We start from the raw sequence: 17728 nt of genomic DNA, 5'->3' as shown, positions 1-17728 counted from the left end.
CTGTCGACCAATAGTGGTCGACCTAATGACTGTCCACCTAGTTACTGTCAACCCTATGATCCACACCCAGAAATAGTATGAAAAGAAACTTTCATTTTGAAGTGCAATAGTATGAAACATAACTAATGCATTTGGATAAGACAGATAAAGGGTTAGGTACGATATTGGCGCATCGGATCCCAGCGGATATAAGCAGAGGTGGATTTAGACTTCATTGGGCCCTAAGCAAGATACCAATTTAGGGCCCATCTCCCTCAAACAAGCAATAGCACTATATTTTTAATTCCTGATTTATGCCCATTACATTATGTGGTGTTTTTGCTCCTTATATTCTATTACAGTATATTACTTTCCCACTTTCCTGATTGCACCGTGTCCCCTCACTTGTAATTCCATTTTCTCTGACGTCCTAAGTGGATGCTGGGACTCCGTAAGGACCATGGGGAATAGCGGCTCCGCAGGAGACTGGGCACAACTATAAAGAAAGCTTTAGGTCTAACTGGTGTGCACTGGCTCCTCCCACTATGACCCTCCTCCAGACTTCAGTTAGAATCTTGTGCCCGGCTGAGCTGGATGCACACTAGGGGCTCTCCTGAGCTCCTAGAAAGAAAATTTAGGCGCAGGATATATATATATATATATATAGATAGATATATAAAAAGCAGCTATAAGGCAAAACACTCATTTATAGTTGGATCCCTGTGTTATATAGCGCTCTGGTGTGTGCTGGCATACTCTCTCTCTGTCTCCCCAAAGGGCTTTGTGGGGTCCTGTCCTCTGTCAGAGCATTCCCTGTGTGTTTGCGGTGTGTCGGTACGGCTGTGTCGACATGTTTGATGAGGAGGCTTATGTGGAGGCGGAGCAGATGCCTGTAAATGTGATGTCACCCCCTGCGGAGTCGACACCTGAGTGGATGGTGCGGTGGAAGGAATTACGCGACAGTGTCGACTCCTTGCCTAAAAGGTTTGACGACATACCTAATGTGGGACAGCCGGCTTCTCAGCCTGTGCCTGCCCAGGCGTCTCAAAAGCCATCAGGGGCTCTAAAACGCCCGCTACCTCAGATGGCAGACACAGATGTCGACACGGATACTGACTCCAGTGTCGACGACAATGAGACTAATGTAACTTCCAGTAGGGCCACACGTTACATGATTGAGGCAATGAAAAATGTGTTGCACATTTCTGATGTTACCCCCGGTACCACAAAAAAAGGTATTATGTTTGGAGAGAAAAAACTACCAGTAGCTTTTCCTCCATCTGAGGAGTTAAATGAAGTGTGTGAAGAAGCGTGGGCTTTCCCTGATAAGAAGCTGGTAATTTCTAAGAGGTTACTAATGGCGTACCCTTTCCCGCCAGAGGATAGGTCACGTTGGGAAACATCCCCTAGAGTGGATAAAGCGCTCACACGCTTGTCAAAGAAGGTGGCACTACCGTCTCCGGATACGGCCGCCCTGAAGGAATCTGCTGATAGAAAGCAGGAGGCTATCCTGAAATCTATATATACACACACAGGTGTTATACTGAGACCAGCTATTGCTTCAGCATGGATGTGCAGTGCTGCAGCTGCATGGTCAGATTCCCTGTCAGAAAATATAGATACCCTAGACAGGGACACTATATTGCTAACCGTAGAGCATATAAAAGACGCACTTTTATACATGAGGGATGCACAGAGGGATATTTGCCGGCTGGCATCCAAAATTAGTGCAATGTCCATTTCTGCCGGGAGAGGGTTATGGACTCGGCAGTGGACAGGAGATGCAGATTCCAAAAGACACATGGAAGTTCTGCCTTATAAGGGTGAGGAGTTGTTCGGGGATGGTCTCTCGGACCTCGTTTCCACAGCAACAGCTGGGAAGTCTACATTTTTACCCCATGTTCCCTCACAGCCAAAGAAAGCACCGTATTATCAGGTACAGTCCTTTCGGCCCAATAGGGGCAAGCGGGTTAAAGGCCCGTCCTTTCTGCCCAGAGGCAGAGGTAGGGGAAAAAAGCTGCAGCATACAGCCAGTTCCCAGGAGCAAAAGTCCTCCCCCGCTTCCTCTAAGTCCGCAGCATGACGCTGGGGCTCCACAGGCGGAGCCAGGTATGGTGGGGGCCCATCTCAAATATTTCAGCAATCAGTGGGCTCGCTCACGGGTGGATCCCTGGATTTTTCAGACAGTATCTCAGGGGTACAAGCTGGAATTCGAGATGTCTCCCCCCCGCCGTTTCCTCAAATCTGCCTTGCCAACCACTCCCTCAGGCAGGGAGGCAGTGTTACAGGCAATTCACAAGCTGTATTCACAACAGGTGATAGTAAAGGTACCCCTACTTCAACAAGGACGGGGTTACTATTCCACAATGTTTGTGGTACCGAAACCAGACGGTTCGGTGAGACCCATTTTAAATTTGAAATCCTTGAACACATATATAAAAAAAATTCAAGTTCAAGATGGAATCGCTCAGGGCGGTTATTGCAAGCCTGGACGAGGGGGATTACATGGTATCACTGGACATCAAGGATGCTTACCTGCATGTCCCCATTTACCATCCTCACCAGGAGTACCTCAGATTTGTGGTACAGGATTGTCATTACCAATTCCAGACGTTGCCGTTCGGTCTATCCACGGCTCCGAGGGTCTTTACCAAGGTAATGGCCGAAATGATGATACTCCTTCGAAAGAAGGGAGTTTTAATTATCCCGTACTTGGACGATCTCCTGATAAAGGCGAGGTCCAGAGAGCAGTTGTTGGTCGGGGTAGCACTATCTCGGGAGGTGCTACAACAGCACGGCTGGATTCTAAACATTCCAAAGTCGCAGCTGGTCCCTACGACACGTCTACTGTTCCTGGGGATGGTTCTGGACACAGAACAGAAAAAAGTGTTTCTCCCGGAGGAGAAGGCCAAGGAGCTGTCATCTCTAGTCAGAGGCCTCCTAAAACCAAAACAGGTGTCGGTGCATCACTGCACGCGGATCCTGGGAAAGATGGTAGCTTCCTACGAAGCGATTCCATTCGGCAGGTTTCATGCAAGAACCTTTCAGTGGGACCTGTTGGACAAGTGGTCCGGATCGCATCTTCAGATGCATCGGCTGATAACCCTGTCGCCAAGGACAAGGGTGTCTCTGCTGTGGTAGCTGCAGAGTGCTCATCTTCAAGAAGGCCGCAGATTCGGCATACAGGACTGGGTCCTGGTAACCACGGATGCCAGCCTTCGAGGCTGGGGGGCAGTCACACAGGGAAGAAACTTCCAAGAACTATGGTCCAGTCAGGAGACTTCCCTGCACATAAATATTCTGGAACTAAGGGCCATTTACAATGCCCTAAGTCAGGCAAAACCCCTGCTTCAAAACCAGCCGGTACTGATCCAGTCAGACAACATCACGGCGGTCGCCCATGTAAACCGACAGGGCGGCACGAGAAGCAGGACGGCGATGGCAGAAGCCACAAGGATTCTCCGATGGGCGGAAAATCACGTGTTAGCACTGTCAGCAGTGTTCATTCCGGGAGTGGACAACTGGGAAGCAGACTTCCTCAGCAGGCACGACCTCCACCTGGGAGAGTGGGGACTTCATCCAGAAGTCTTTCAAATGATTGTAAACCGTTGGGAAAGGCCACAGGTGGACATGATGGCATCCCGCCTAAACAAAAAGCTAGAAAAGTATTGCGCCAGGTCAAGAGCTCCGCAGGCGGTAGCTGTGGACGCTCTAGTGACACCGTGGGTGTACCGGTCGGTTTATGTGTTCCCTCCTCTTCCTCTCATACCAAAGGTACTGAGGATAATACGGAGAAGAGGAGTAAGAACTATACTCATTGTTCCGGATTGGCCAAGAAGAGCTTGGTACCCGGAACTTCAAGAAATGATCTCAGAGGACCCATGGCCTCTACCGCTCAGACAAGACCTGCTGCAGCAGGAGCCCTGTCTGTTCCAAGACTTACCGCGGCTGCGTTTGACGGCATGGCGGTTGAACACCGGATCCTGAAGGAAAAGGGCATTCCGGAGGAAGTCATTCCTACGCTGATTAAAGCTAGGAAAGAAGTAACCGCAAACCATTATCACCGCATTTGGCGAAAATATGTTGCGTGGTGTGAGGCCAGGAAGGCCCCAACGGAGGAATTTCAGCTGGGCCGTTTCCTGCACTTCCTACAGTCAGGGGTGACTATGGGCCTTAAATTGGGTTCCATTAAGGTCCAGATTTCGGCTCTATCGATTTTCTTCCAGAGAGAACTGGCTTCACTACCTGAAGTTCAGCCTTTTGTTAAGGGTGTGCTGCATATTCAGCCCCCGTTTGTGCCTCCAGTGGCACCTTGGGATCTCAACGTGGTGTTGGATTTCCTAAAGTCACATTGGTTTGAGCCACTGAAAACCGTGGATTTGAAATATCTCACGTGGAAAGTGGTCATGTTGTTGGCCTTGGCTTCGGCCAGGCGTGTATCAGAATTGGCGGCTTTGTCATGTAAAAGCCCTTATCTGATTTTCCATATGGATAGGGCGGAATTGAGGACTCGTCCCCAGTTTCTCCCTAAAGTGGTATCAGCTTTTCATCTGAACCAACCTATCGTGGTGCCTGCGGCTACAAAAGACTTGGAGGCTTCCAAGTTGTTGGACGTAGTCAGGGCCCTGAAAATCTATGTTTCCAGGACAGCTGGAGTCAGAAAGACTGACTCGCTATTTATCCTGTATGCGCTCAACAAGTTGGGTGCACCTGCTTCAAAGCAGACTATTGCTCGCTGGATTTGTAGTACGATTCAGCTTGCACATTCTGCGGCTGGACTGCCGCATCCTAAATCTGTAAAAGCCCATTCCACGAGGAAGGTGGGCTCTTGGGCGGCTGCCCGAGGGGTCTCGGCTCTTCAACTTTGCCGAGCAGCTACTTGGTCGGGGTCAAACACGTTTGCTAAATTCTACAAGTTTGACACCCTGGCTGAGGAGGACCTAGAGTTTGCCCATTCGGTGCTGCAGAGTCATCCGCACTCTCCCGCCCGTTTGGGAGCTTTGGTATAATCCCCATGGTCCTTACGGAGTCCCAGCATCCACTTAGGACGTCAGAGAAAATAAGAATTTACTCACCGGTAATTCTATTTCTCGTAGTCCGTAGTGGATGCTGGGCGCCCATCCCAAGTGCGGATTGTCTGCAATACTTGTATATAGTTATTGCTTAACTAAAGGGTTATTGTTGAGCCATCTGTTGAGAGGCTCAGTTGTTATCATACTGTTAACTGGGTATTGTATCACGAGTTATACGGTGTGATTGGTGTGGCTGGTATGAGTCTTACCCGGGATTCAAAATCCTTCCTTATTGTGTCAGCTCTTCCGGGCACAGTATCCTAACTGAAGTCTGGAGGAGGGTCATAGTGGGAGGAGCCAGTGCACACCAGTTAGACCTAAAGCTTTCTTTATAGTTGTGCCCAGTCTCCTGCGGAGCCGCTATTCCCCATGGTCCTTATGGAGTCCCAGCATCCACTACGGACTACGAGAAATAGAATTACCGGTGAGTAAATTCTTATTATTACACCACTCAGTTACTGCATTTTCCCTCATTGATTTATTATACCCTCACTCACTGACTGCATTGTAAACTAGTGACCCAGGCTTGCTGATTGCAGCTCATCGCCTAAAATACTCATTTTTGTCCCCCTCACTCGCTGACAGCGTTTTATAATATTATCATTACACCACTCAGCGACTGTATTGATTATATATCAATGCCCCCCGCCACCCCCCCTCCTCACTGATTGTAGTGCCTGCTACAATCAGTGAGGAGGTGGGAGGGGGAGGCATTGATATCGTATATTGAAGTCACAGCAGAAGCACTGGATATATAATCAATACAGTCACTGACTGAGGGGTGCAGTATTAATGGTGGGCATTATAAGGGACGGGGGACCTGCTAATAGGGGATGTGATACATGTGCGTTTGTGTGTGTCGGGGGGACTGATATATAATTCAGTCACACCCAATTATATTAGTGGTGACTGCATTATATATGAGTGCCCCCCCTCCCTTACTTGATTGTAGCAGCCTAGCAGGTCCTCCATCCCTTATAATACCCATTATTACACCACTCAGTGTGACTGTATTGATTATATATCAGTGCTCCACCCACTCATTGTAGCAGGCATCTCCCATACGCGGTAGTACTTAAAATAGAGTATAGTGGCCTATTGATATATCACCAGTCAGTGTGTGCCTCCCCCCAGCCATGATTGTAGCAGGCGGATGTTAGACACTATACTTAAAATAACACTGTCCACACCCCCTCACCCTGTCTGATTAAAATTTGAAGTAGGTGGATGTTATACCAAAAAATAAATAAATATATATTTATATATATATATATATATATATATTATATTTAAGTACTGTGTGCATCCCAGCTGTTCTCTTTGCGTGCCTGGCGTCTTACACACTTGTCTCACACGCACAATACTGCAGTACTGAAGGCACGGGCGTGTATTGGAGCTGGCACCCAACAGCTGTCTAATCACTGGAACCAGCAGGGTCCCCTGGCTCCTACAGGGCCATAAGCATCCGATTTGTGGTAAATCCGCTACTGGTCAGAAGACCGACAGCGGCATCCCGAGTCACAGAATACTGCCACCTGCTAGGTAAGTATTCTAAACCACTTCCCCTAACCCGCTCTGCCTGCTGCCTAACCCTAACTTCCCCTCAGTGCTTAATCCTTACCCTCCCCCTCCCACAGCCTAACCATGCCCCATAAGTGTCTAACCCTCCCTTTTTAGAACCTAACCTTCACCCCCCCCCCCCCCAGCAGCCTAACACGAACCTCCCGTCTACTGCCTAAATCTAAGCCCCCACCCTGCCGCCTAATCCTAACCAGCCCTGGCATACTTATGTTTGGGATTCCGGCATCGGCATTGTTAGCGGTGTTGGAGTTCTGGCAGCGGACGTCTGACCAATGTCAGGATTCCGGTGTCGGTATTCTGATTGCCGGCATCCTTAACACAGGTGTGCCGAACACATTCTCAATTAAAAGTATATAGCAATAAAAACAGTTAATTAGCACCTAAGAGTCGCATAATAATGAGAAATATAATTCTAGAGTTTTCCAGGACTTTTTTTTTTAAACGTCCAGAAAGATGATTATAAGGGACTCCAGAAATTATTCAAAAGATCAGACCACTTTAAGACACTTCGCAAATGTCTTTTGTGCCAAATTACATACATTCCACTGGTTGTGGAGAGGTAGAAACAAGTCCACTTTAATTAATGCAATATAAAATAACCATGTATCATCTGTAATTAGAAATAGCGTCAATTTTTTTTGCCTAGGTAGCCAGTGTTTCAAGTGCTCTTGCTTAACCTCTCCCCGTATCAAGAGAGGCTGTTACTTGTCCTTTTAATTGTGATCTAGACAGCAGTCTGTTCAGGGAGGTAAGGTATGATATGTTCATTCCTATGAGAAAAAGGAAGGCTCCTTTTGACCTTACCACTGCCAGGTGTCAACAGTTCATACAGGCTGGTCACACACGATGGGACTGCAGAGGGGGGAAGTAGTGCGCTGATGTGCAAAGTTCATCCTGCTCCACATAGATGGCAAGCAGGTGATAGGAAATTATGTTGGTAAAGGTCAACAGTTGGGTCCCTGACCAGTTTCTCTGCTGTGCCCAGTAGCAGTGTCTTCAAAGGGAAAGAGTGGTGTGTGATCTGAGCTTTCAGGATTTGTATTTAAAGCTCCTTTAGCCAATGATAATGTAGCATTACTTTATCTACACCTGTTTCAGGTAATAATTAAGTCATATGGAAAGCAGGAGATCATTTGAGAAACATGAATAACTATGTACACAGCATTGCCTTTTCAATAATAAAAAGTATATAATAAGTAGAGAGCCTTATTTAGAAACATGTAATTTATAAAAGGGTTACAAATCTATAAATCTGAAAACTAATATCTAGATTTAAGTTGAAAAAAATGCATCCCTGTGGAATCAGTGAGGGAATGTTAGAATATCTCGATACATGTGCTAATGTAGCAATATGCTAAGCAGCAACATGAGTACAAGGTTAAGGGTTCTGATCCCACGTTTTCATTTTTTCCACCTGTAAATATATGGAGAAATACATTGAAATATTAACATATATTTGTGTAAGAAAAACTGAATATATAAAAACATAGAGGATAACTTTGCTCTTATTCTTTCTTTTCTATGGTATAATGCCCTTTCATTTAGATCTTAGAGGGCATATAAGTAGATATATATTATAATACAATTTAACAGCATACGCTAGAACAGCCTAGAGCAGAGGTTCACAAACGCGGTCCTCAAGGCACCCCAATGGTTCATGTTTTAGGTTTATCCATGCTTGGCCACAGCTGACTTAATTAGCACCCCAGTCAATTTGATTTAACCGTCTGTGCTGAGACATGAATATACCTAAAACCTGGACCATTGGGGGGCTTTGAGGACCACGTCTGAGAACCTCTGACCTAGCGAGTAGGGGCAGTGCTCTAATAATGAGCAGTTTGTTGGTTCACATGTCCATGGGGTCATATAGTTTTACATTTTTCATAAACACCATGTAATAGAAGTAGAGTATTTTGTCGACTTGGAATGATCCCATTTTTGCTATTAAGTCACAATAACTAATCAACTTAAGTATATTTGTGGAAATTAGACGTTAAATGGACATTGTAGAGATCAAACAGAGATATTAAAATATATAATTCAGTTATTCCCATTTTAGATGTTATTCCCTCAATAGCAAGTCAGTTTAACAATTAATGAGCATTGGCTATACACTGCATATACACACTAATAATAAGGCAGAGGTTCACAAAGTATTTCTTAATGTTGTTAATCTTATGGACTCGTTCAGGTACGAAGGTGAGAGGGTGCCCGAGGAGAAAATCCAAAATGCCTCTCTTTTGCAGAGCAGATTACATCTATTCACCAGCAAAAAATGTTTCTTCATTACATGTTGGGAAAGACTATGCTTCCTGCTCTTTTTAAGAACATTTTGTCTGTGTTCCAGAAATCTCACATTTAAGGTTTGTGTTGTTCAGCCCACATATTGTATTCCACACTTGCAGGAAATTAGATAAATAGCATAAGTAGTCTGGCAAACTCAGTAATAGTAAAAGAAGAGCTCAATGTTCTACAGCTAAAATCCGTACTTCTATGCTTTATAAATTCACAAGTCATACAGTGGTTATTTCCACAATTGAAACACCCTAATATATTCTCGGTTAGCCAACTCGTATCAAGAGAACTAGGGTCTTCTGCTTCATCCTATTTAAAATGACTGGGTGCCAAATGACCTTTTAAGTTATTGGCTTTCTTAAACATCACCTTGGGCTTGTTATCTAAGCACAAAGATCAGGTCTTGCAGTGTCCCGCGGGGGGAGGGGGGGGGGGGCTCCTGTCACTCGCTGCCCTGATTTGCAGAGCAGCGGTGAATAGCTGCTGTGCGTACAAGAGACAGAGGGACTGGGGGAAGCTCAGAGCGCTTGGCATGCCCCCTTAGTGACGGACACGGGAGGCGTGGCTTTCCCACGAAGCTCTGCCCCGTTTTACTTAGTCCACACCCCCTTTCCAGGAACACCTGCAGCTTTGCCGCACAGGAGTCCCGATTCTACAAAAGTGAAAGTTGGAAGGTATAGGATTGGACTAATAAAAAAACAAAACACACTTTTACAGCAGTTATCATAATTGACAATAGGTAGATCGTTTTGAAATAAATTGTAACATGTCATATAAAATGCAATTTACTGTCACCGCTTTCTCCTTTTACTGTATATACATAGCTATTGTATACCTTTATGCTTGATAAGCCTTTTTTATTTATGTCTGTTTTGTGTATTTTTTGTATTTTCTACCTAGGATAACGTTTTGCCACCTGCCTTTCCAGAGCAAATGGCTCTACGTGGGGACAGAAAGAGGAAATATTCACATTGTCAACGTGGAGTCGTTCTCGCTCTCAGGCTACGTCATCATGTGGAATAAAGCCATTGAACTGTGAGTGTTACGTAGCCAATGACATTAATGAGAATGTTTGTGCCAGTGCTGCATGACGATGCCCTGAGCAGGCTTCTCGAAAAGAGGGCACAAAGCCAAGTTAAAGATGCATAAATTTCTTCTAATTGGCTGCAGAGAATCTGATGCCTCACTAGATTATCAGTTTATATACGTCAGTTCTTGCTCTGAGAGCTAATTACTTTTTGGAGGCCTGAATGCTGGCAGCCGAGAAATCCAAGCAGATAAAATCACTTGGAGCATTTATGGGCCATGACACGGTTCCCAAGCTGAGCTTGTACTCCATGTCCTTATTCTCCATTTTATTTTTTAAGCTTTTGACAGCTGCATGATTTTATTAAAACTACTCTTGGGTATAGTCCCAGAATTTACATGGTCTCCTGTTTTAGAAAACTAATAATAGAGCAGGTTGTGTGTGTCATACAGCAGAGAAGTTACTGTACTTGCCAGTGCAAGCTCACAATACGCTCAGTGTGGAGAGTGTACAATAGCATGGACTTGTGTCATTGTACATTGGCTGCATAGGGACAGCTTTTTTTTTCCAATTTTACTGTTCAGCATTGAAATGGTGTTTAAACTAATACAGTGTGTATTGTGGGCCAGATGTACTAAGCCTTGAAAAGTGATACATTTCACAGTGATAAAGTAACAGCCAATCAGGTCCTGTCATTTTTCAAAACCAGCCTGTGACATGACAGTTTATAGCTGATTGGCTGGTACTTTATCACTGTAAAATGTATCACTTTTCAAGGCTTGATACATTTCCCCCTAAGGGGTATATTCAATTGAAGTCGAAAGCTGCAGTCTGTGGAAAAGACGGCAGTTTTCGACTTTTTTAGGTCAGAACGGGTTCCAACCTATTCAATCTAACCCCAAATTATTCGACAAATCGAGAAATTAGAATTGTCGAAAAGCACGTGGATTGGCGGAATAGTTGCCGATCCGCGTGCTTTTGTTGGCCCCTTTTCGACCATCTCAATTCGACTTTAAAAAAAAGTTGAATTGAGATGCGGTTGCAGAGACAGGGGAGAGGAGGAGATGGGGGGGAGACGAGGTGGAGACAGGGGAGAGCCACAGGCAGACGGGGGAGAGCAGCGCTACAGCAGCGGCTATAGCAGCGTAGCTGGAGGATGTGTCACAGCCGTCGCTCACAGCAGCGTCCACCCGGCTCCAGCAAGCGAGACCTCGCTTGCTGGAGCTGGGTGGACGCTGCCATGAGCGGCGGCTGTGACACATCCTCCGGCTACGCTGCTGTAACCGCTGCTGTAGCGCTGCTCTCCCCCGTCTCATCTCCCGTATCTGAAGTCAACTTTTTTTAAAGTCGAATTGAGATGGCATTGAATAGCCCTGGTCGGATCCATTCCGACAAATGAATATCGGAATGGATCAGACTTCAGTTGAATATACCCCTATGTCTTTTAAACTGCTGCACTGATAAAGTTATGGCATCACAAACTGGTACAGTGCCAGCCGCAATATTATCAATACAGTAAGGGGTCTAATTACTAAGCCTTGGGTGGTGTTAAAGTGGACGGAGATAAAGTACCAGCCAATCAGCTCTTAACTGTCATTTTTCAAACCCAGCCTGTGACATGACAGTCAGGAACTGATTGGCTGTTACTTTATCTCCATCCACTTTATCTCCATACAAGGCTTAGTAAAGAGACCTAGGCTCAAGATGGGCAGCACAAGGAGTTTTACAATTATGAATATAGAGTGATGCTTGATGTTGTACATTTGCCCTATGTTATCAGTGCAGCTAGAGGTTATATAGACTTGTATTTAATATTTTCTTTCTCAAGGGTTTATTCAATTTTAAATGAGTTGCTGGTTTAAAAAATAGATAATGGGATGTCCTTGTTATAACATATTAATCTAATGAAAGTACAGAAGGCATCCCATAGACTGTTAGCGCACATAATGGAATTGAAGGGGGTATTGAATAGTATTTTGGGTGCCCTGCGACTGATGGAGCAAGTCAATAGTTGCCACGTTTAGGCAAATACTGCGGATGCCCATTATTTCTGCTTGCTCCCTCCTGAGTAGCGAGCAGAAATATACAAAAAGCCCAGCTTTTTCCATATTTTCCTTATTGTGCCCAATAGTTTATATGCGTTTAGCTTTACACAGCTATACAGTATCTATTGGGGTCATTCCAACCCATTTGCACGCAGCGGCGATCGCATGAAGACTGACAGGTGGGAGGCGTTCCGGGGCGTCATTCGAACGTTTATAAGGCGTGGTCAGGCGTTTGGAGGGTGGATGTCTGACGTTAATCCCGGGACCTTCGTCGCTGGATCCGTTGCACAGGGTAAGTAGGTCTGACCCTGGACTTGGTTTGCAGGAAACTTTTTTAGCATAGCAGGGCTGCACAAGCGATCGCAGCCCTGCTATGCTAAAATATACTCCCCCATAGGCGGCGTCAAGTTGATTGCACAAGCAGCAAAAAGTTGCTACGTGTGATCAACTCGGAATGAGGGCCTATAAGGGCACGATCAGCATAAAAAAGGAATGGGTGCATTGCACCTGAAAATCAATTGAATCTCATACCATCTAAAGTGACAGGCTATCAGGGGCGGCAGGGCATGCTCAATCAGTTGAATTGCCCCATTTGATTAAAAAAAGCTAGTAAAAAACATGATAACTTTTATTTTTCAAAATGTTAGTTCATTTATTTTTATTTTTTTATATTATATGAACCATTACCAGAAAGAAGAATCCCCTCTTCTGCCCATCATCACAACCAATTTTTTTTTTTTGTGCATTTCCAATGCTGTTAATTCCCTTCCAGATTAACCTTAGGCAGGAAAACATTGTTGAAGGACGGGCTTCAGTAATGGTGAACTCTGATTGGATGACCACAGCGTCAGCAGGACCGTTACTAGGGGTGTACAAGCGGTGCTCTGGTGACTGCACCATCGCTGTGCCACGGACTTTGCTCCTGGCTAGCAGGGTGCCTTGAAACTGCGTTCTGCAGCCAGGATCGCAGCTCCAGTACCCCCAGGAGTATCCATTGGAGGCTCCAGGTATGAAGACTGCAGTCTGCACAAGCACTCAGCGTGTCCTCAGGTCAGTGCTGCACTTCCAGATGCTGGTGGCCCCACCTCTTCTGTGCAAAGTCATGATCTAATGCGCTCAAGGGACGGAGCCAGCACTGGGTGCTCTGCTGCCCTCTTACGTCGCTGTGTCAGCACTTGGCTCAGGTATCCAATGCTGTGCTATTCAGTGGTAGGGATAGAAAGCTCCCTCAAGTGATTTGTTCCATTGCTTCTAAAAATGAATTCCTTAACTTGCAAATTCAGAAGAGCAGGAGGTGATGATAACATTTTATTTTTAAGATCATTGTGTGGATTTCAGTTATCTACAATAGTGATGGCCAAACTGACACACTTCAGACCAGTGCCGGAACTAGCGAGCGGTGGGTCCGGGTGCGACAAAATGCTTTGGGCCCCCCCCCTCATCCATCCAAGTCCACCCCCTCATCCCTGGAGAGGATCTGGTGAGGGGGACCTGCCCAGGGCCAGAGAAATGGATACCTAGCAACAGTGCCGTAACTAGACATTTTAGCGCTGTGTGCAAGAAACGTCATCGGAGCCCCCCCCCCTTTATGTAAAACAGGGGCAGTGTGCGCTGTAGGCGCGCGTAAAAAATATAGGGGCGTGGCTTTCTGGGGAGGGGTGTGGCCACAAAATAATACCAATTCATATAACGGTGCACATTAGTCTCCATTATTCAAATTACGCCGCACAGTAGCACCACTGTGCCAAATAGATCCCCTTTTACACCTTACGGCGGACAGATTCCCCTTTTTACACATTACGGCAGACAGCGTCCACCTTTCACACATTACGGCAGACAGCGTCCACCTTTCACCAATTACGGCAGAAAGCGTCCCCTTTTTACACATTACGGCAGACAGCATCCCCTTTTTTACACATTACGGTAGACAGCGTCCCCTTTTTTACACATTATGACAGACAGTGTCCCCTTTTTACACATTACGGCAGACAGCGTCCCCTTTTTACACATTACGGCAGATAGCGTCCCCTTTTTACACATTACGACAGACAGCGTCCCCTTTTTTACACATTACGACAGACAGCGTCCCCTTTTTTACACATTAAGGCAGACAGACAGAATATATAGAGAGATAGAAAGAAATAAAGGAAAGAAAGAAAGAATAGATTATACTTACTGTCTCCGCTGTCAGTCAGGCTCCTCGGTGCAGAAGCTTCTGTCAGATCCCGGGCAGGGGAGAAGGAGGATGAGGGAGGGGGAGGAGAGAGCCGCAGCAGCGCAGTGTAATTGGTGGATGCGCTGCTGCAGCTGTCTCTCTCCTTCACCATAGGCTGTCCGCCGCTGTGAATGCTGGGATGCGCTTCCCAGCATTCACAGCCACGGAGGACAGCCTATGGTGAAGGAGAGGGGCAGCTGCAGCAGCGCCTCCACCAATTACATAGTTCTGCTGCAGCTCCCTCCTCCACCACCCTCCTCCTCCTTCACCCCCCGTGGCCGCTGCGCTCCTCTCCTCGGCGGGCGGCGGTGGCCCGAAGCACACAGCAGCATGTAATGAGTCAGTTTGACTCATTACATGCCGCTGGCTTTGGGCCCCTTGACAGTGGCGGGCCCCAGTGCAAGGCACAGCTTGCACTGGCGGTAGTTCCGCCACTGCTTCAGACACCATATCTGCTGCCTCCAACCTTCAAATGGGCCACCCATATGCAGTGCCGGCCCTACCCGCTCAGACACTACTACTTTGGGCATTATGTATGGCGCTACCGCTGTGGGCATTATGTGTGGCACTACTACTGTGGACGATCAATACTATTGTGGGCATTATGTGTGGCAGTACTACTGTGGATGTTATGTGTATAAAGGGCACAGCTACTGTAGGCATTATGTGTAAGGGACACTACTACTGTAGGCATTATGTGTGGCACTATTACTGTGGATGTTATGTGTAATGGGCACTACTACTGTGGACATTGTGTATAAGAGGTACTACTGTGGGCATTGTGTAGAAGGGGTACTACTGTGTAGTGTAACATGTGTAAGTGGCACTACTGTGTGACATGTGAATAAGTATCACTACTGTGTGACATAATGTGAATAAGTAGCACTACTGTGTGAAGTAACGTGAATAAGGGCCACTACTATTTGGTGTAATATGAATCAGGGGCACTACGTGTGGTGTAATGTGAATAAGATTGTGCTATTGTGTGGCGTAATTTGAATTTGGGGTACTCTTGTGTGCCCACTCCCCTTTTTGCGATGCACGCCTTCAGTGTGCAGTCTCTTTTTTACGTATGGGAGGGTGCAAATTTATCGTTTGCAGGGGAGTGCCAAACACCCCAGTGCTGGCCCTGCCCTTAGGGGAGCCAGTAATTATACCACTTTCTCTGTACAGCAAGATTTTAACCCTGACATACACTTGGCCACACTGCTTCATACCTGCCCACTTCACTCCCACAGGAGATGAGGGATACTGTAATATACCTTTGACCACTACGTGCAGTGCTTGGAGGCAGACCCGCTCTCTTATGACAATATATCTTCCTCCTACTCTTTTTCTCCCATGGGTGGGCAACCCTGCATTTGCAGGGGGACGACCGTCACAATACTACAGGAACTAGTCTCTTCAGTGGTTGACATATCTGTATCAAATTATAGATGTCAGTACTGTAGAGCCTCTTACCCTCAGTCAGCTACATAGTCATTTTCCACATATTTGCTTCCCCTACAGGATTTACAAATTCCGAGCTACATTCCTAAAATATTACGATTACTGACATGGTGACAAACACTGCAAACTGGATGGCGCACTACGTCTCTGGTCTGCAGAGCCCTTCTCGTCCTCTCATATTTATTCATACATTTGCCCTGCTATTGATTTGGAAGGTATAACGGGCTGGGATAGTGAAGTGGAAAGATACCATTCCAGATCTTACTCTTCCTCAGATGACAAAAGCTATCAAACCCTTAAACAAAAGTCTGGTTTCTACTTCCTATGCCGAAATGAACTACAAAATCTTGTACTGGACCTATTACACCCCCAAATCAAAAATTTTAATTGGACACTCAGATAACACTAATTGTTGTAAGTGCGGATCCCCCAAGGCAGATATTTATCACTACTTTTGGTCATACCCCAAGGTAGCGGAATTTTGGGCACAAGTAAATCATTACATACCCTGCACATAGACGTACCCTCAGACCTACTGTACTCACATTTGCTCAGACGGCAAAGATTCTTCAATGTACCGGGAATTGCGTATGCATATGCGAGTGTATAGCGATCTGCGATGCATTTGCAGTTTTGCACAGGGCATTTTTTCTACCTGTCTGGGCGGTGCCTGTCTACTTGCAGTAACTGCAATTTCTGTGAATAACGATCCATGCTGAATTACTGTAGGCCCTATATTTCAATACAAATCTGAGTGCACACGTTCTTAAAGTGAATCCCTACCAAATATGTATATAATCGGGCTTATCTGTGAGTTAGTCAGGTCCAAACTTCTTTATATGGGTTCTTTTACTCTCAGGGATTCCTATATTAAAGAGAACTGGGAGAAACCACATAAAGAAATACATAAAACTTGAGTATGAAAGTTAGATTACAGGTACTTTAGAAAATATAAATGCCAGCCTATCTCAGAGCTCAAGAGGCTATGTACATAGCATCCTTTATGAGGATATAACCACACAGATGTTAAGGTAATTGACAATTATATATATGTCAAATCTATTCAAGCTAATCTAAAAGCAGCCAGAAAAGGAAAATTATTAGAATTTTGCAGTCAGGTCTATAGGACATAACTATGCCGTTAACAATTATGGGGGTCATTCATACCTGAATGTCTGCACGCAGTGGCTGCATGCTGGTGGTCTGCACATGTGCACCGGCTGCAGTGCACTGCGCGACCCTATACCTTGCAGCAGCAACCTTCCAGGATGCGTCCGCAAGGTGATTGACAGCGGCGGTCGTCGGGGAGGGGGGGGGGGCATTGACACTGTGTTTTGCGGGCGGACTGAACATGGGCATGCCAGGAGCATTTTCGCAGCGGCTGCATGACGTCACATGCAGATGCTCCGATAAAAAAAAATGGCGGCGGACCGCCTGTCAGCGCAGCCAGACTGTGCTGCCAGGGGATGTCCTTAATTTGATGCATCCGCAATGTAATTGTGGACGCATTGGGAGGTGGCGCGCCACACATGCTGGGCAGACTTGCCCTGTGCTGGGCAGCCCCCAGCAGGAAACAGTTAACATACTGGCGCTCTGGTGATCAGAATGCAGACGTCGGAATCTTGAGTGGTGTTACAGTGCTGACGCTGGAATACCGGCAATACAGGCTATTGACACCCATAGAGGGAGAATATAACCTGTGGCGAGCGCTGCAATGGATATGGCTGTGAAATCACAAATAGCCACAGCCAGGTGCATAGAAAGCTGATGTGAGTTGTTATTGCAATGCGCATCTAGTTCCACTGTGTAAGTGAATGTAGAAATGAAGGAGCTATTGGGATGAGGAAAGCAATGTGTATTCTGGTGAGGAGGACGTGGTACAACAGTGGTGTTGGTGTGCCTGTACATGAAGACATGTCTAAGTGCTGGACACTCCACTGCACTACAGAAAAGCTTTTCTTATAATGCAGGGAATGGAGGAGGGGACAGAAAGGAGATAAGAAGATGAGGACATCCTTATTTCAAAGAGCGTAACCCCCTCTTTCAAACTAGGTGCCCCATTGAA

The 17728-nt window shown here is 46.0% G+C and overlaps 1 protein-coding gene across 2 annotated transcripts in view; it reads left to right on the top strand.

Moving 5' to 3' along the window:
- Positions 1 to 17728, top strand: part of STXBP5 (syntaxin binding protein 5) — a 698920-nt gene that overhangs the window by 316968 nt on the left and 364224 nt on the right. For both annotated transcript variants that reach the window (XM_063917879.1, XM_063917878.1), the window contains exon 5: positions 9828 to 9962. In XM_063917879.1, the coding sequence (XP_063773949.1) occupies positions 9828 to 9962 (135 nt within the window). The remainder of the gene's footprint in view (positions 1 to 9827; positions 9963 to 17728) is intronic.

This window comes from Pseudophryne corroboree, chromosome 4, assembly GCF_028390025.1.
Source record: "Pseudophryne corroboree isolate aPseCor3 chromosome 4, aPseCor3.hap2, whole genome shotgun sequence".
In the NCBI taxonomy this organism is placed as follows: Eukaryota; Metazoa; Chordata; class Amphibia; order Anura; family Myobatrachidae; genus Pseudophryne; species Pseudophryne corroboree.
Note: the sequence above shows the minus strand (reverse complement) of the source record. Positions and strands in the feature narration are given on the sequence as shown.